The 19096-nt window shown below is 47.1% G+C and overlaps 2 protein-coding genes across 5 annotated transcripts in view; one reads left to right on the top strand and one right to left on the bottom strand.

Annotated features, from left to right (window-relative positions):
- The first annotated feature begins 549 nt into the window (after window positions 1-549).
- LOC127665058 (transmembrane protein 14C) lies at window positions 550-6840 on the top strand. Of its 4 annotated transcripts, none has more exons than XM_052157440.1 (6): window positions 550-665; window positions 1408-1466; window positions 1959-2035; window positions 2637-2738; window positions 5383-5470; window positions 6527-6840. In XM_052157440.1, the coding sequence occupies exons 2-6, from the start codon at window positions 1444-1446 to the stop codon at window positions 6579-6581; spliced, it is 345 nt and encodes a 114-aa protein (XP_052013400.1). In that variant the 5' UTR covers window positions 550-665; window positions 1408-1443; the 3' UTR covers window positions 6582-6840. The 4 variants fall into 4 exon arrangements, with proteins under 4 accessions (XP_052013400.1, XP_052013399.1, XP_052013401.1 ...); XM_052157439.1 differs by having other exon boundaries at window positions 555-674; XM_052157441.1 differs by lacking the exon at window positions 550-665 and adding an exon at window positions 717-894.
- Window positions 6841-9532: 2692 nt separating this feature from the next.
- Mak (male germ cell associated kinase) overlaps window positions 9533-19096 on the bottom strand; it is a 46305-nt gene continuing 36741 nt past the window's right edge. Inside the window, exons 13-14 of the mRNA XM_052157430.1 lie at window positions 14263-14385; window positions 9533-10946 (exon numbers count right to left, since the gene is read on the bottom strand). Coding sequence (XP_052013390.1) covers window positions 10792-10946; window positions 14263-14385 — 278 coding nt within the window. The 3' untranslated portion in view covers window positions 9533-10791. The remainder of the gene's footprint in view (window positions 10947-14262; window positions 14386-19096) is intronic.

Here is a 19096-nt window from a genome sequence, read left to right as displayed (position 1 = left end):
TCACTCTGTAGACCAGGCTGGCCTCGAACTCAGAAATCCGCCTGCCTCTGCCTCCCAGAGTGCTGGGATTACAGACGTGCGCCACCACCGCCCGGCTCAGTGTGACCGTTTTAAGGTCACTCATTTCTGCCTGAAACCTCTTAGCCATGCTCTGTAAACTTAATAAACTCATTGGTTCCTCGGATGAACTTTGGTTTGTAATAAGACCTGAAGAGTAAATGCTTAGGCTCTCTCTCCTACGCAAAATTTCTTAAAAATAGATTGGTTCTCTGTTTAAACGTCTCCTCTTAAGATCTATCCTCGGCACATGGCAGTACATAAATACTTTTTGAGTTGCTTTGACTTGTGGCTGATATGCCTCTTTGACCAGCCTGGCACCCTCTCCTGCTGGCTCTTATTTATCCCATTTTCCTTGTATTTAGCTAGCTCACCAGCAAACCTAGCTCACCTCTCCCAACCCGGAACCAAGTCACTCCCCCTTAGTTGAAACCCCGCCCAAGGTGATGCCCAGCCAATCCCCTTAGGGCCCGTCCAAGCCCCACCCTTCCCGCTAGGACGCAGCGCGCGCCGTGACGTCTGCACACCCGGCTCCTGACCTCGGTTCCTCGCTGCTCGTGCCCTTGTCGTCGTCTGGCGCAGGCCCCCGGGCTCCGGCTCCGGTGTTGGTTGGTTGGGTGTGTTCTTACTTTGCAGACTTTACCACCCGGGAATTGTTCTGCACGCGCAGGCTGTCCGGTGCACTCTGCTGAGCGAGCTCGTATCCCCGGCCGGCTTCCCGCCTCTCTAAAAATGTTCTGTATCTGCGGTTCCGGGAGTGGAAACCGAAACGCGCGTGCGCTGCTGCTTCCGCGCCACGGAGTGCTTTTCCTTAAGAGAGCAGGAGTCACTTTGTAGGCACGTAGCGCGTCTAGTGCAATTGCGACTCGGGTTCCCGGGCATTTTCTGGTCTCTTGCTCCAGCCTAACAGGAGCTGAGGGTTGCGTTCAAGGGTTTCTAAAAGTTTGCAAACTGAGTATCGAGGACGTATGCGAGAAAGCAGCCTTTACTATGACCCTCGGAGACGCTAAGAGGAGTGGAGGTATAGGCCATTTGTTTTCTGATTTAGCTATCAATTAACTAATGAGACAGTCAGCTGGTCCAGAGCTGATCAGTGACTCCTGCTCGCTTCCGTGGGCCTGTGCTATAGCGGAGGTTGTGGTAAAATATTTGGTGTCTTTACAGCACTTAGTATTCACGGAAGGGTTTTACTTGTTACCCAGTTACCTTCACTGGGCAGCCGAGCTAGGGCGACTAGTGACTGTGTGTTGAAGGGCCAGTTGAATCCACACCCAGCTGTACCTTGAACTCATTTCTTTCTGACTGCTAGAGGCCTGCGAGTTCCTAACTGCTCTAACCTCTCCTCCACAGGTGCAGGCCTGGTGTGGTCTCCAAAGTGACAGAACAATGCAGAAGGACAGTGGCCCACTGTAAGTGCCCTGTGCAACCAGAGCACGTGACAGGAGCCTTCAGCTTGGCACTGCCCAGGAGGCAGCGTGGGTTGTGGCATGATCCTTGAACTAGTGGCCTGGGACCCGGACTAGAATCCAGTTCTGCCGCTGGCTAGTTCTGTCACTAAGCTTGCCACCTGGCCTCTCTTTCTTTCTGATTGGACACTGACGGGGATTTGCTGGAAATGACAACCTTTTTGTCCCAGCTGACGATTTAAGCAATTTACACTTATTTATTTGTGTGGCTGCATTTGTGCCGGGTTGCGATGGTAGGGGTCAGAGGACGATTTGTGGGAGTTGATCCTCTTCTGTTATGCAGATCCCTTGTCATGTAATCAAACTCAGGTCACCAGCCTTGGGGAGGTGGGACGCACATTACCAAGGCTGAGCATCTCTCTGCCCCCATCCAGGGATTGTGTGGGTTGTGTTTTAAACTTGGTTGGCACTGGCTTCTCTCTTTCACCACTTCAGGGTGCCTTTACATTATTTGGGATTCGGCTACGCAGCCCTGGTTGCCACCGGTGGGATTATTGGCTATGCCAAAGCAGGTAAGCCTTTCCTGTTACACCTACAACTGTCACCTTAGTCCAGTGAAATGTGGGTCCCCAGAGTCCTTGAAGCCTACTAGTGCTTGATTCAAGTTTGCTTTAGGCCCTGAGTGCATCCTGCATAGTTAAGCTCCTGTTGTTTTTTTTTTTTTTTTTTTTTTCTGCACTGGCCTCTCATTATCTGGCTGAACCGAGCCAGGCATATTTTTTTCTTCTTTACATAGAGATAGGCAGGGGTGGCGGTGGGTGGGTGTTATCAACCGTAGCCATAGACCATGCCGTCTCTCAGTTCCTCAAATAGGAATCCTCTTGTCTCTGCTCATGCTGTATTGTCTAACATAGGCTCAAGCCGGGGCCTCGTGTGAGTCAGACAAGCACCGGACTGAGTCACACCTCCTCAAGGAGAGAGGGCTGGGGTGATAAGACTCTGACTTCTGTGGTAGACTCCGAAGATTCCCCCATGCTGGGAACACTGGCTCTAACTAAGCCTTGTGAGGACAACCTCTCTTTGGCAGCTTTCCTCTGCAGGGGAGGGGAGTCTTGTGTGTTCTTTATGTGATGTCTGACATCACAACATGGAAGCCTGTTTGTTTCTCCCCAGGTAGTGTGCCATCCCTGGCTGCTGGACTCTTATTCGGGGGCCTAGCAGGCCTGGGCGCCTACCAACTGTCTCAGGATCCCAAGAATGTGTGGGTTTTCCTAGGTAAGTTTGCTTCAGGCTCTGCCGCTGTGTTCTCTGGTGGGCGCGGGTGGCAGGTTCTCTTCCCTGCTTTTCAGCTGCTTCTGCCAAGCAGAGGGTGGGCTTCATCGTGGCGAACCCCTGGTTGTTTCCCTTTTGTATACTGAACACAGAAAGGTTTTACACAACATGGATTTAATCTTTGCAGTGGGATTTGTTTTAAACCGGACAAGACAGCATGGGTTAACTTCTTATCAAGGTTCCATACTTACAGACGGCCTGCTTGAAACTTAAAGAGAAATCTCACACATCCCAGGAGGCTTGAGATCACGTAACCTTTTCCCCATCTGGACATCTCTTTCATAGGCAGTTAATTGTGTAAGACACAGGCAGACCTTGCCTTCGGGAAGTATATTTAAGCTCAGAGGCGAGTCAAGCACTATGACTCTGTGGAACTGTAGATAAAGTGCCCCGGATGCAGCCCATGCAGGAAGGGTTACGGGAAGATGACTTCTTATCATGGTGTTTTCTGACACATTTTTCTTGGTCTCCACCTGAGTGCTAGCCATTGCCTCAGACCTCTGTGCGGTCTCCTCTGTGCCTCTCACACGAACAGTGTAAGGACACGTGCAAAGCTAACCCTCCTAAAAGTGTCACTGGCAGTGTGACAGAATGGGCTCTGCACACCAGCAGTGGGGTAGGCCGGGAGGCCAGCTGTGGACAGTCTGAGGAAAGAGGATGCACTGGGTTCCCAGGTCTTCCCAACAGCTTCCTCATCGTGCTCTGAAACGGCTCACACACCAGTTCTGCCTGTCTGATCCCAGCATTCTGCTCCCCACAAGAGATCCCATGAGTACTTGATTGAAACAGACAGACCAGCAACCACTAACCGTACTCTCCTGTACGGCCTGCAGGTTCTAGGCCATCTCTTCTTCCCTTTCCCTCCTCTACCAGGGCTTTGGCTCCTGACTGTGAACTGTCTCGGGCCCATCATTTATCTGTATCCCTGTGTAGGGTCTCCACACATGAAGTTCACATGTGTCTTAGTGTTTCTATTCCTGCACAAAACATCCTGACTGAGAAGCAAGTTAGAGAGGAAAGGGTTCATTCAGCTTACACTTCCACACTGCTGTTCATCACCAAAGGAAGTCAGGACTGGAACTCAAGCAGCTCAGGAAGCAGGAGCTGATGCAGAGGCCATGGAGGGATATTACTTACTGTCTTGCGTCCCCTGGCTTGCTCAGCCTGCTTTCTTATAGAACCCAGGACTACCAGTCCAGGGATGGTACCACCCACAATGGACCCTCCCACTCTTGATCACCAACTGAGAAAATGCCTTACAGCTGGGTCTCAAGGAGGCATTTCTGCAAGGGAGGCTCCTTTCTCTGTGATAGCTCCAGCCTGTGTCAGATTGACACACAGAACCAGCCACTACAGCGTGTGGTCAGCTTTGTCTTGTTTAGATGAGGAAGGATCTTGGAGCACACTTCCTCTTCAGCCGATGGTTTCCCCTTCCCTTTCAGAAGCTTCTGGAAAAACCCATTTCACTTTTCCTCACTTCATCCTCTTCCATCCTGGTCCCACTTCAGTCTCTGCTTTTGTCCCCTTGACTGTGGCGTGCTTTACCGAGTCTCACCTGGACCTGTACAGAGCTCACCATTGTTTTTTGTTTTTTTGTTTTTGTTTTTGTTTTTTAACTTTATTTCACATGGCCAGAGTCGCCTCTCAACACAAATGGCCAATGACCTTGACCATGTCACAAGCACCCTCCTGTCAGGCCTTTGCGTTTTCTAGCTCCCCAGCCTGGAGCATACTTTCATCAATTCGTTCACTCCTGCTTTCCTTGCAGACACTGGCTAAGTCTTTGCTTCCTTCGTTAACCCTTTTGTAATATTCCTGAATCAATTGCCCGCTCCGATTAGGTCACGTGCATAGCATTTATTGTAGCACGAATTAGACTTTGTGATTCTTGAAGCTAGCTTGCAACCTGAGACTTGAAACACCGAAAGGTTGGAGACTGTTGTTGAGTACAGTCAAGTCTCTACCTTAGCACGTACAGTCAGCATCTTTTCTATCAGTAGTCAGCAAGTTCTGCCTTTACCAGTAGCGTAAAGGAACTGCCTGGTAATTTTTGAAAAAGTGAAAACATTTATGACTGAAGCGTGGGTTTTGCAGAAGAGTGTTGAAGATGAGGCCACAGGATGCTGGGCTTGGGGAGATAAGTTCCCCTCACTGCCACCTTAACAACATGCCTGGCAGAACAGCTGTTCCAGGTTCCAAGAGCTGTCCTGATAGAGGCACAGTGGGGGAGTGGCCCAGCCGCTTGTGATAGGGTGTGTTCACAGCTCAAGGGACCAGGAAACAGAGATTAGAAACCGGGGTGGCTGCAGCCTTCAAAGCCCCACTTCGTCTGTCCACTCCATAAACTCCAAGGTAGTGCCCCAAGCACTTGAAACAGCATCTGGGGACAACAAGAATCAACCAGAGCAGAGTGTGACGGGCCTTACTTTGCCAGTGTCTGTCCTTAGACCTGAATACTGTGGGTGTTAGTGAAGTTCTCCCCTGAGCCCTTCAGAGGATGGAGTCTGGGCCTCAAAAGGCGGATGGGACATCACTTCTGTGTCCCCTGTGTGTGGGATCTGATATGTTGACTTTTTCTCTTTCTCAGCTACATCCGGGACCTTGGCCGGCATTATGGGGATGAGATTCTACAACTCTGGGAAATTTATGCCTGCAGGGTTAATCGCAGGAGCCAGGTACTTTTCCGTGCCTCTTTACATAGACAGCGTTTAGGTTTCTGCTCAAGAGGCTCCATCTGGTCGGAATGTGCTCGCTCTGGTGGGCGCCTGACTCTTGGCTTCGACTCCCATTTTTAGGGTGTACAGAAGTAGCACAGGCTGCAGAGGCCTTCCTGGTTGATTTAGTACCTACGTGTAGTCACATGCCGTAGACACTGTCCTAGGCGTCCCTATGGTAGTTTCATTGTCACACGCCCTTATGTGCAATCGTGTGACACTGTCCACATTGGTTCTCTATTTCTTAGTTACTTGAGTGTCCTTTATTGAAAGTTTTGCTAAAAAGGAATTTTTGTACTGAATTGATTTTCTAATTTTAATTGTAAAATCTAAACCAAACTCTTTTTTTTTTTAAATTTATTTATTTGTTATTTATGTGAGTACACTGTAGCTGTCTTCAGATACTCCAGAAGAGGGCATCAGATCCCATTATAGGTGGTTGTGAACCACCATGTGGTTGCTGGGAATTGAACTCGGGACCTCCGGAAGAGCAGTCAGTGCTCTTAAGCGCTGAGCCATCTCTCCAGCCTTAAACCAAACTCTTAAATTGACAAGTTCTTAAGTATGATTAAATGCATTGTGGAGGAAGGAGAATTAAAAAAAAATAGTAATAGCAAACTGTCTCAAGGAAGTAGATACCTCCTTGTCTTTTGGCTGTGGTCATGCTCTTGGTCAAAGCCTTTTACACTGGAAATAAAAGTCTTCATAGATCAAGGTCATAATCACTAAGCTAGAGGCAGGAGACCTGCCAGGAGTCAGCACTGTGGCCCCTAGAGTGTGGGTCCCTCTTGCCCTTTCTTCAGCCTTCCAAGTTATTGTCATTGGCTGAGGAGTTCCTTGTGCCACTGTTGGGACTTGGCGTGGTTTTTCTGTGCCTCCTCGGAGGGGGTGTGTGGACTCTGTTTCGGCACTTCTCACACAGTTGTGAGGGACCTGCATGCTTTGTTCCTTAAAAAACAAAGAAAAAAGTTGCCTGTCGTCTACTTTCCCTGACAACTCTTTTTTTCCTTTGAACAGTTTGTTGATGGTTGCCAAAGTTGGGATGAGTATGTTGAGTTCACCCCATCCGTAGTCGCCATATCCCTGCGTGGGCTCATGAGGAGTTGAAACTCTCCAGACCGCCACATTACAATGTTGAAGAGATAAGTGTAGCCTATTTACATAGTCCGACATTCTACCAAGGCCTCCACTGAGCACACTGAGGCAGAGATGCGCTGTTACTGGGGCGGCCTTTCAGAGGTGGCGAGCATTCCAACCTCGGAGCTCATGCTACGTTCCTGCGGCTTTGTTTGTTGTTATGTCTCACCTTTCTGTACAAGTAGACAAAGGGGTAAAAGACCGGGGGGCCCAGAGCTACACGTCCTGCCCAGAAGTGTGTGAAATCTCTTGTGACATTAGTGATGTGAGATTTTTGGCACAGGTCTGCTATGAAATTATGTTACAGTGTCATATCAGTGAAAATAAAATTTTCTATTAAGAGCATTTCTCTGGTGTCATCTTTGTCAGAGGTGTCTGGGATGGAGCCTGAGACGTGGATTGGTTGTAGGGAAGCTTGGCTATAAACCCAGTATTTTAGATGCAGAAGCAGGAGAGTCAGGGTTATATTCAGTTTTGTAAGTTTGAAGCTAGCCTGTGCTACGTGAAACTGTGTCTCAAAAGCTAAAACCAAAACAGACATGCCCACAAAACCCTTTGAGAATTTCTAAGAGAGACCTGTGTAATAAAAACAGGGACATATGCTTACGTGTCTTAAAGCAGGCTTAGTGTCCTCCATATAATTTCCCTTTGTAAGCCTGAGCTACCTACCTCTGCCCACTACCTCTCAAGTGCTAGGGATTATATATGTGTCTCTAATCCAGTTCACCCTTAAATGCAAGTTTTGAGTATCTGTGTGACGTTTATAGCATAGGACCTTTCTTGACATACTTTTTTTTTTAAAGGAAGGATCTTGTTCTGTGCCCTAGAACGGCCTTGAACTCTCAGTTCTTCATTTTCCAGAGTGCTGGTATTACAGGTGTGAACGACTGCCCAGGACTTAGCATTCTTGAATTACTATGCCAGAATTCTGCGCAGCTGATCTGGGCGCTGTATTCTGGGCTGCACGTGTCTGAAATGGAGCACTGACTCTTTTCATCTGAGGCCCCAGATCTTTCTTCCCCACTGCTGTAGTGAGAGGACGGGCACTTGCTGGGCTGTTATGCAAATACTTTACTTAGATCTGAGATGATTCTATAGCTCCACATGTATTGCTTCAAATCCTAAATAAAATAATAAACTCATTTACAATTGAGTGGGTGTGTGGTGGCTCCATTCTTTGGAGAATCGGGTTTAAGTGCTTTATTTTGAGAAACGGTTATGCCATGTTGCCCAGGTTGGTTGTTAAGCTTGAATAATTCTGCCTCAGCCTTCCAAGTTCCTAGTACTCCAGATGTGTGTCACCATTTCCAGCTTGAGAATCCTTTGTGGTGGTGAGGATCAAGCGTAGGGCTTTGCCTGTACCAGACTAGCGTTAGCTGCCAATGTAATGTTTCTTGTTTATTTCACTTCATTTTGCTCTTGTGATTTTGTTTAGCAGTGCTGAGCTTCGAACCCCGAGCCTCAGACGTGTTTGGCAGATATGCTACCACTCCACCGCCCAACATAGAGTTGTGTTGCAGGGGGTAGGGTGGAGTGGTTAGGGGGGGTGGAGAGGGGGTGGGGGGGTGTGGTGCTGGGATTTGGCCTGATACCTCCAGACCTGTGAGCTAAAACACCCTGTCCACATTGGTCTTGTACGGGAACGAATCAAGGCAGGGAAGACTTCATTGTTCGTCATTCTGTGGCCCTGGTGTTGGATCCTGGGCCTTGAGCACACCAGGCAAGCACTCTACCACTGAGCTATACCCAGCTCTGCTTTGGATTTGTTTTATGTCCCAGGGAGGACTTGAACTTGCAACCCCCTGCCCAAGTATGGGATTGATGAAGATATCCTTTAGTAAGTGACAACAATATATGATTCAGAGATAAATGCAAAGAAAGCTATGGAGTTCAGACACAGGTAGGAACTTTAAATATACAATTGCTAAGAGAAAGCCAGTCTGAAGAAGTAACATATTGCGTGATTCTAGCTATGGGACATTTTAGAAATAAGATAGTTAAGTGTTATAGATTCTAGGGGCTGGCAGTGTGGCTTAGTGGTAGGGCACAACCTTAGCACGTGTAAAGCCCTGGGTTCCATCCCCAGCATAGGAGGGGAAAGAGGAAGAGAGGAAGAGAGGGAGAGAGGCACCATACTGCAAGACATTGCTAATAGGGAAAGTTGGGAGAGGATGGAGGCTGGCTACATGGGAACTCGTACTCTAAACCTGACATCTTGCCACAAAACAAAGCAACATCCCCCGGAAAGGGTCCACCCCCTGCCAGAGATGCGCGCACATTAGTGCTGCTGTACTAAAGACAGCAAGGAAGCACCACCAGCTCGGACACCATCAGCAGATGAATGGATAGTGAAAAGAGGCTTGCTACATGAAATGAGATGAAAATGAAGCGTTCAGGAGGACAGACGGACGGATCTAGAAAGGACAGCATCAAGGAAGAGGGGTCTAAACCCAGGCTACACTGCAGTGTTCTGCCTCCCACGTGGCTCCTAGCCTGTGATGTATGCAGGTGTGTATGCAGAGTATAAGGACTGGTGAGGTCTCAGACCTGGGAAGGAGACCCAGAGAGGAAACTACTGGGGGAAGGATGGGGGTGGGCAGGGAAAGAAGCCGGAAGAGCAGCAGAGGGGTGGGGGGTGGGAAAGAGGAGAACCCCAAGAACACATTGTTAAAAAAAAAAAGTCAGAACATACTGAATACATTGTATGCTGAGTGAAAAAGAAAAATCACAACGAAAAGGGCCGCTGAATATAAAGTTTAATGATAGAAAACACACACTAGTTAAACCATATTATCTATTCAGAGTCCACGTTTCTCAGAAACACCAAGGAATTTTTTTTTATTAGCTTTGAGACAATAAACTTGTATAAATACACATAACCACCAGGACTAGGATAAATTACTATTTCAAGTTTTAACATTTTAAACATGTAAAATATGAACAGCTATATCTTCTATACAAAAATATATGATTTGATAATGTGCTTTTTTGGGCAGTGCCCACAGGATGATGCCAATTCTATCAGCATCTGTTACACAGTCATAAATACATAAAAATATCAGCACGCAATAACATTATTCTTTCCCCCCAAACAATATACAGCGCTAATCATGCCCAGCTCAGCAACTGGCAGGTTTAAAGTACCTAACTTCAAAAATATCTATTTAAAAAAAATTTTTTTTTGGTATAAAAGTAGAAGCAATGAACTGCACGAAACTCTTCCATGGCAACTGAGTGTGTTTGCCCTGCGGCTCTAATGTGGAGGTCAGTGACCTGCAGCAGCGAGGGTTTGCCTGAGGACCAGCTGGCACGTGCTTCACCTTTGTGTCAGGCCGGAACACACGGAGACAGGATCTGGGAGAGTCAGTGGACAAGCATCGGATAGGGTTTCAAGCACGTTCTTAATGATGAGTTGACAAGAGAACCCTGTTTACGATTAACGCGCGGAACTCACCGAGCTAGGGTTGGAAAGTCACTGTGAGTTCACACTTTGGTCAAGGTCCCACAACAGGACTAAAATGAGACGGGACGGGCATACTCTGATAGAGGCTGGAGAGAGGCTTGTCTCCAAGAAAGACATCCCGCTAAGATGTGCCCGCTCGCTCGTCTCAGAGTTTCAAATATAAAAAACTGAAAGGTAGTTTCCATCTTTCTGACATTGCCAAGGTGGGAGAATAGACGCTCTGTCAAGTCAGCCCCTCTGTCATCTCAGCCCCAGGAGCCTGCCTCGCCACTATGGAAAGCGAGCAGAGGCAAATCGGTCAGATTCCTGCAGGGACCAGAACCTCAATAGCTTATTAGGTTACTACGAGACTTCCCAGAGTCGCTCTCTAAAAGCCTGTGTATGTATCTAGGAATTGGTAGATCAAATACTTGATACTTTGGCAAATAATTTATTCAATACTCTTTAAAGTCCCGCTCAAAAGTCTCAGCGTGGTGCTGTGTCAGCACTGCTGGTCACAGGTTAAGAAAATGCATTGCATTTCCGGAAAAGGAAGAGATCGGGAGCCGACGTCCGCTCTTTGAGGCGCCCACGGTTGCGTGCGTCTTGTGGAACTCGGTAGAAATGGACTCTGTAGACGCCTCCCCGGATCAGGGGGCTTGATCGTCCTCTACGGAGCAATGCTTCAGGGCTTCCGCCTCTCCTACCGGTGGCCTCCGTACTTAGCCACCCAGTCTGTCCTCCCGTGCACCGAGGGGACTGGCTGTGTGCGGTTCACAATATTGAGATTTTTGGCTGTGGGATTGTAAGTTCGTCCCGAAAACTGACCTCGGCCAGTTTTTGTGTTCCAGGTATAGTCTGAAAGAGATCAGAATTTCATATATTTGATTATCAAATTCATAATAAAGCAATTCATCTTCATTTTGTAGTGAAATTTGGATTTGCCTTTGAAAGCTGTGAAGCAATTTATTTCCTGAGGCCAGTTCTTGCTATGTAGCTCAGACTGGTCTGGAACTCACTGTGTAGCCCAGGCTGGCCCCAGTCGGGCTCAGCTCATCTTTACTCTCCCAGTGCGGATTTACAGGTGTTGCCCATCGTCTGCCTCAAGCAAAGCCCCTGGTGGAATATTATGTGGGTATTTACTAGAATTTTTCATGTCGTTCAGATACTGCGGCTCTTAGCTAGATAGCTAACTGGGGGTAAACCAAACAAGAGACGGGTGGATCTTTAGTGAGCGAGCGGCACTCAGTGTGGCGGTGACTAATCTCACACCCTGCTTATGTCCCGAAGAATAATCCAACATGGCACCACTACTAAAGACACGCTTGGAACTTTGTGGAATTCTGACTTCCTGGAGCCATACATAGAGGTTCTGTAGTCTCTTTTACAAGTGAAAATATGCTTTGGAGAACTTAGATTTCTCTTTAAGAATTTTTATTTTTTGAGATACCACTATACGGCTCAGGCTGGCTTGGAACTTGCTACATAGACCAGGCTGTCCTGGAGCTCCCAGAGATCTGCCCGCCTCTGCTCACGGAGTCCTGGGATCAAACGTGTGCACTGACACATCTAGCCATACTCTCTTCTTTTCTCTTCTTTTTTCTCTCCCCTCCCCCTCTCCCTCCCTCCCTCCCTCCCTGCCTGCCTGCCTTTTCCCTTTCTAGGGACAGAAGTACTAGGTATTATGCACCTAGCACTAAGTTCCCTTAGTACTAGGAACAGAAGTTAGGTATTCTGCACCTAGACAAGAGCTCTATCAGTGAACCACAGCCCAGTGTCACAGCTTCATCTTTTTATTGGAAAGGCCATAAGTGATCACACAAATCCTTAAAGAGTAATCTTAAAATAAGAGTATATGAGTGTTTTTGCCTGCGTGTGTGTGTGTGTGTGTGTGTGTGTGCTATGTGTGTGCAATGCCCAAAGAGGTCACAAGAGGGCACCAGACTCCCTGGAACCCGTGTTACAGGCACGCATGAGCAGTCAGGTGAGGATGGAAACTGAACCTGGGTCACCTTTAAGAGCAACAAGTGCTCTCAACCAGTGAGCCATGTCTCTAGCTGCAGACGGTAGGATTCAAGGGAGCCCAAACCTTTAATCACAAAGTTTATTTTTATCTTTACTGTGTAGAGATTTGTGAGAGGCCAGTCCAGTGGTAGTGGGTAATTATGATTTGAGAGAGATATGAAATCTGTTAAACATTTGATATTTGAACAAGCTGAAATTGCTTAAAGATCTCCAGGGACAAAGGCATACACCATTATCGAGGGGACTAGAATGTCTTCTCCAGGCCTTCCTCTCTGCCTCCTGACCGCCAGGTTTCATGGATCGATGTGAGTTGGGTGCCAGTCCTGTCCTGGCACTGAGCTTCATGCTCATCTGTCTCTTCACTCTGGGCAGCCACGGATGCTCTTGGAGTAAACTCAGCATCACTGCTCAGATGCACCTGGCCAGTCCGTACCCTCCACAGAATAATGTGTTTGTTGGTCTGGTTTCCCAGACTGGCACCCTGACTGCTATTATAGAGTGTTTGGGGACTAGAGGGAGGGGTGGGTGGGCACGTGCTGTCTGTGGGCTGGCAGGGCACTTCACACTGCCCTTCCTGGGCTCAAAGAGAATAAACCGCCTAATGAAGGTCAGTGCTGTGTGTCTTGTAAGGCCAGTAAATGCACCGTGTTTTCTAGAAGTAGCTGGTAAGGTGTCACTGCTGGAATATGAAAATGTCAGTTGGTTCAAATGGACTCATGAGTGGACTGCAAAATGGAAGAGGAGGTGTGGAGAGGCTGAGGGAACACAGTGATTGTATAAGATTCTATAGGCTCAGGAGACTGAAACACAGGCCCTTCCCAGAGACAGCTAAGCAACAAACAGTTCCTGGAAGGGGGGCGGGGAGACTGGTCATATTGCTGCCTGCAAGTTCTGCAGGAGACCCAGTGTTACAGCTTCTGTGACTCGTTGCCCATACTTGGGGTGGGCTTTTCAACAGTTCACATGCTGGGGTTACCCCCAATAAACTCATCAAGCTCAACTTGGATGGAATAATTTCCTGGACCTATGGCTACCCTCTCTATCTAGGTGAATGAAATAGACTATTCCGGAAAATCCCCCTCCCCACCCCTGGTGTCTCTGTGGCTTCTGTGGGTAGCCACTCCCCCTGGTCTTGTTACTTTTGAGGCAGGGGATGAGGAAGTATTAGGGATTTTTTAAAGGAGCGGTTAGGAGGTGGTGAAGGCATTAGGGCAGAGAAGGAGCCTAGGAGAGGAGAGGAGATAGTCGCGTAAATACGGTAACGTCCGGGTTGTGTCTCTGGAAGGCAGTGCTTTCCTAAAGGGTTGCTTGCTTGCCCCATGAGAGAGAGAGAGAGAGAGAGAGAGAGAGAGAGAGAGAGAGAGAGAGAGAGAGAGAAATAATTACTTCTATTTTTTGCCTCTCCTCCTATCACGGCCTGAGGGAAATATGATAATAAGCAGAGTAACTGGACAGAATCAGAGGTATGAGAGCCAGTTACTTAAAAACTGAAAGCAGGTGTGTGTGTGTGTGTGTGTGCGCGCTAATCTTACAGATTTGAGACAGAAAAGCCTTTAGTAGTTTTTATTTGTTTGTTTTGTTTTGTTGGTAAAAAAGACCCACTCTTAGTTTCTGATAGCAAAGTACTTCTAAACATCATGCTTTGTTTCTTATATTAAAAATGGATGTGGAGTCACGGTCATTGTAAGACTGGTCTAAGACTTTTGAGGCTCCCTAAAAACCAGTTATATATAATGTGCTTGTCCACATGGACAGATGGAAACTGTGCCAGTCACTCTAGAAAGTTCTTGAAACCAGTAGATGTCCAAACTCTGTTTTTGTCACAGCCTGTCTTACGTCCCCAGGGCAGGGCTTTAGTCTTCTCTGCCCCACTAGCTGTTCCTTGGCTGAACCGAGTCTCCCCATCACCCTTCACGAAACACCTCTCTCCTCACAGGGGAGTGCCTTCCTTTCTCAAAGCTGATGCTGCTTGGGGCCTGTCCTGGGGCCAAGCACCAGGTAGGAACCATTGTGGGAGGGAAGCCACTTGGAACTTTTAATAATGTGAGAGTAATTTAAGTCTTCCCTCAAGAAAACAGACCTCCTCATCTTATAAGGGAAAGCCTCTTCTAGTAAGAAATCTCAGACCACATCAGGAGATCACTCTTACCCGAAGCCGACGCACCAAGAGGCGCCAAGTGGATCCTCTGGCCAGCTGATCCCACTTCTTTCTTGAGAAAGGAAGGCATGTATCCCGTCTGGTTGTAAGTGGTGTAGCTCCCAAGGTTTCCTGCTAATGCATTGGGAGTTTCAGTCAGAAGGGGGCCTTTAAGGTGCTATAGAGTGACTGAATATTACCCTTCTTACTTCGAAAGGCTGTGCTATGAGTTGCTGTGGTCTAGGCAGGATGCTGCCAGTCATAGAAATTCTCACTCAGTCCCTGGATAGCCCAGAAGTGTTATTTTATACCCCTGGGTCCTGTGACAGTGAATCATTTCCTGAGCTCCCACAGTTAGTAAGAAGTGAGCCAGTATCTGAACCCTGGACACACTAGGATTTTTGATGATACTATTTCTTAGTGTATGTGTCTCTGTGTGTGTGTGTTGGTGTTCATGTTGTTACTTGTCTAGCTACCATAAGGGTTTTAGGTTCTGAACATGGAGGAAAGCTCTTTCACAGAATCTGGCAGTCAATAATTCTCCTCACTGTCAGCTTCACCAGCAGTTAGCAAAGATCAGTCTGAAAGCAGAACAGGATGGGTTGGCGGGGGATCAGGGGATCTAAGACAGAACCAGTCATGAGGTCACTGCTGCACTGGGAATGAGAGTTTAGGGGCTGCAAGCAAGCAGTCATATGGGGCTGGAGAGGAGACCAGGTAGGCTTATAGAAGATGGGATACAGCCTCTGTATTTGTAGCCTAGGTGTCTGACTGGACGGCATGCTTTAGACAGCAATATGGGAGAAGACTCGGGTTTTGGGGGAGGGGGTTTAGAGGATATTCAGGTCAGGATGCAGAAGTTGGTTGGCTTGGAGATAAGTGATGTTCAGAATTGCTGGTCCTGAAGCAGTGGCTTGGAGGGGACAGTGCAGAAGGACCTGGCGACATGGGTGGGCCCCAGAACATCAGCATCAAGAAGGGAAGGCACAGAGCTCTGTGGGGACAGACACTCAGGTGGGCCCAGAAACACAGCAGAGGAATGGCTAGGGAGGCAGAGAGCTGATGTGCTCAGCTCCGCCCTGGAGATATGGTACTTGAGCAGGAGCTGCTTCAGTGATGCGGGGCAGGCTGTGACAAGCCCTAGGAAATGGGGAGGGGGGGTAAGGGATGGAGACGGGGTCTCCCTGCAAGCCATAAGCAAGCCTCACTATTCAGAAGCAAGGCAGACCTTGTTAGCTAGAGTGCACAGGGTTCTGTGTGCCTTGTCAGCGGACAGTTGGAAATGAGGCGCACTTTCCATGGGTTCCTCCTCTCTCCTGGGGCTAAGCACAGATGCTTGCTCGCTCTTGAAGCAACAAAGGTCAAAGAGCAGCTTTCCTCGTCAGACCCCGGAAAATGGGGCATCCTGTGATGGTTCCAGATGGGCAACTTTTAACACTAACGTATTTATACAAGAACAGTGGCTTGCACTGATTGACCTTCTACCCATCAATATTCACTGTGAATTATCAATCCATTTGTTACTTTAAAAGGCTAGTTTGGACTATGTGGCTGAGGGTGACCTTGAACTCCTGATTCTCCTACTTCTGCTCGCCTGAGTGCCGGGATTACAGGTGTGAGCCACCACACCTGGTTTACACAGTACTGGGACTTGAACCTGAGGTCTCACGTTCACAAGACAGGCTGAGCTACAGCCTCAGCCTTCAACGCCTTGGAAAGAGGTTCAAAGTCATGATCACATCCAGTGGCCACTTCAGAGTGTCCTCTTCTTGTTCACCTTCTCTTCTCCATGGCAAATGCGGTAACTACTGAAGGACAGAAGCCCTAGGCGTAGCTATGATAAGTCTGCCATTTCTAATATTATTTCTTCCATCCTATAGATGGAAACTGGCTTAAATAACTAACTGAAGATAAAAATAGCAGCAAAAGGGGAGATGGCAGGTATTAGAGGCCATTCACTAGGCAGCTGTAGATACGAGGCTGTCCTATTGCCAAACAACTTCACCAAGAATAAAAAGAACTGACAATATCCAACTATATATATAATATATATATATATATACATATATATACATATGTATATACATACATATAATATACACATACATATATACACACACACATATATGAATATACTGGCAATCACATCCAATTATTTTTGTTTGCTGTAGAGTTTTAGGCTGAAAGCTGGCTGTTGGCTTTGGTGTGGCAACCACTAACTCAGGAACTCCATCACTGCCATCAATATCGGCTTTCATTTTAATGACTGGGAATATGTAAGACACGAGCATCAGATTTTTGCTTTCTCAAAATCCTCAGAATATTGATTACAAAGCAAGAACCAATCCCTCACTTTCAGCAGAATGGTTTGTGTGATTTCTAGAAGTTGCCATAACTAATCTACAGCATAATTATGAAGATAGGCAGAGACCATTTCCCAAGGAAGGAAGGGCGGTGCTCGGGATGCTATGAGAAGCTGCCCTGCTTTGACTCTGAAGAGGTCGCCCTGGCCTCTGTGAGAGGACTGGGGCTGAGGAGAGAACCAGGGAGCCGCAGCAAGCAGCTCCTTCCCGAGCTCCTTCCCGAGCTCCTTCCTGAGCCCAGACTTTACCTTGTGGGTCCTCCAGCTTCTCAGCAGACTTGCCAGTGCACGACAGGTTTTCAATCGGTTTAATTATGCTGTCTTCTAAAAGAAGGCGCGTGAGAGACAGAGCCGCAGAGAGAGTGTTAAGGTGGAGCAGAGGGGAGAGGGGTTAGATGGTTAGCAGAAAGACCCAGAAGGAGCTCTACAATGAGAACCGTCTCCCTGTCATGCTACGACACACTCGAAGCTATGGCACCGCCATCTGAACCAGCCTGCGTAACCAGCAGCCTCTGGGAATATTATCTAGAAATAGCTAAGACAAAATCAACGGATTACGGAGGTGTAGTTTGGTGCAAGCTGAGTTCTCAGAGGGTCTGAAGAACTTGTGTGACGTCTATAGGCTAAGCCAGGTGGTGGTGGCACACGCCTTAATCCCAGCACTTGGGAATCAGAGGCCAGCCTGCTCTACAGAGCAAGTTTCAGGACAGCCAGAGCTACATGGAGAAATCCTGCCTTGAAAAAAACAAACAAACAACAACAACAAAAAAAAAAAAAACCCAAAAAGCAGAAAAAGAGAGAAAGAAATCTATAAACTAAAGTTACCCCCAAACTCAAAGCCCCAAAACACATCTGTGTGGAGGATTTTATGACGGGCATGTCTGACTAGAACTGCCAGACTGTGGAGAGTTAGAATGTTACAATCCAGAGCCAATGATCTTGGTCTCTTTTGAGTTCATTAGAAAGTCATTTATTGTCCACTTCCAGTATCCGACCTTACATCCTTTGCACTTAACCAAACCCATAAAATGCAGTCTTATCAGATCACAGTGTCTACCAACCCAAAAGCTAAGTTGTCATGAGACTTATTACAGAGCCATCTCCTATCCCTCGGCGCACACACACACACACACACACACACACACACACACTTGTGGTCACTCCAATCTTTTCCATAATTAATAAACCTCATGAACCTACTTTTACTTGGAATGTGTTACCCGGGGCAACCTGAATTCCCAGCCACCGTTACTCATACATGGTTCAGGAATTGTGTTTGAGGCGAGAGCTGGGTTTTACATGAGCCAATCCAGGATGTTGATGTGGTGTCCGGTGCTTACTGGATTGCACATGTGCTGTAACCACCACTACCAAATTTGTCCAACTCAGTACTCACATTTGTAATAACTCAATGGTTCATAAAGAGTTCAATTGAAATCTAAAACTTTTCATCAGCATTATAGGTGTTATAAAACTAATTTATCTCTCTTTTAAACGGAATCTGAATGTCATAATGAGAAGAGTCTGTCAGCATGGTTGGAAGAGCACAAGAGTTAGCACCTTTCCACAGCTGAACTTTTCACACTCACCCCTTACCCCTAAATCATACTTGAGCGTCCAAATTTTATTCAGATAGAACTTAAGGCTTAAAACTCTAAACCCATCACTCAAAAAATGTTAGGAAAAAATGTTAGGAAAAGATATAGATTTCTGTAACCACAGTAAGTATGTTTTCCAACATTCCTAAATAATAATGGTTTCTTGCATATAACCAATAAAAAGGATAAAGATTATAAATTTTGATTACTAGGCATGGACGGTAGGCATTGCTGGGAGCACAGTGTAATGGGGTGAGTCCTTTCAAGTTGCCAGCAGTGAGTGTTTGGCACAGGAGTTTCTGAGGCTCAGCTAGAGTGCTTTCATATTGACTTTCATTTGTGTCTAGAGAAGCCTAGGAGACCCTTGTCAGTGTGACTACTTGACTGAGAATCATTTTGTTACTATTCTCTGCACTCCAGATTTATGGACCACATGTATGTAGTAATTTATGACAACCCTTTTGAATGTACTGGCAGCACACAGTTCAGTGATACCCTCTTTTAATCTTCTAAACACTAAAAACTGGAAACCCCTTGACTTTGTGGTGTGAGACAACCTTGTCTCTGCATGTAGCCCAGGCTGGCCTCAGACGCTTGGTCTTTCCAGTAATCACCCGGGTTTCACAAGGAGTAGCTCCCCAGTCATGAGGATTACCTCCTTTCTCAACGTATCCAACTGTCCCTTTGACTGACACCTTGGACAAGTTTATGTTTGGGGTCAACTTAGCGAATGAGAAGCAAATGTTTGCGAGGACTGAAGGTAAGCTTTCTAAGAAGGCAGAGCCACTTAGGAAGGACCTTGGTGGCATGTGAGGGGCTGACAAACTAAAAATACCTGTGCTCAAGAAATTTTCAGATAATTTTTGTGTGATCTGTGCCTCCCATA

This window comes from Apodemus sylvaticus, chromosome 14 (genome assembly GCF_947179515.1).
Source record: "Apodemus sylvaticus chromosome 14, mApoSyl1.1, whole genome shotgun sequence".
Taxonomy (NCBI): Eukaryota; Metazoa; Chordata; class Mammalia; order Rodentia; family Muridae; genus Apodemus; species Apodemus sylvaticus.
Note: the sequence above shows the minus strand (reverse complement) of the source record. Positions and strands in the feature narration are given on the sequence as shown.

Excerpts from the sequence above, each read along its gene's own strand:
- LOC127665058 (XM_052157440.1), top strand. The coding sequence starts at position 1,444 with ATGCAGAAGGACAGTGGCCCACT. Across the intron at positions 2,036-2,636 it reads TATTGGCTATGCCAAAGCAG|GTAGTGTGCCATCCCTGGCT; the intron begins GTAAGCCTTTCC and ends GTTTCTCCCCAG. Across the intron at positions 5,471-6,526 it reads GGGTTAATCGCAGGAGCCAG|TTTGTTGATGGTTGCCAAAG; the intron begins GTACTTTTCCGT and ends TCCTTTGAACAG.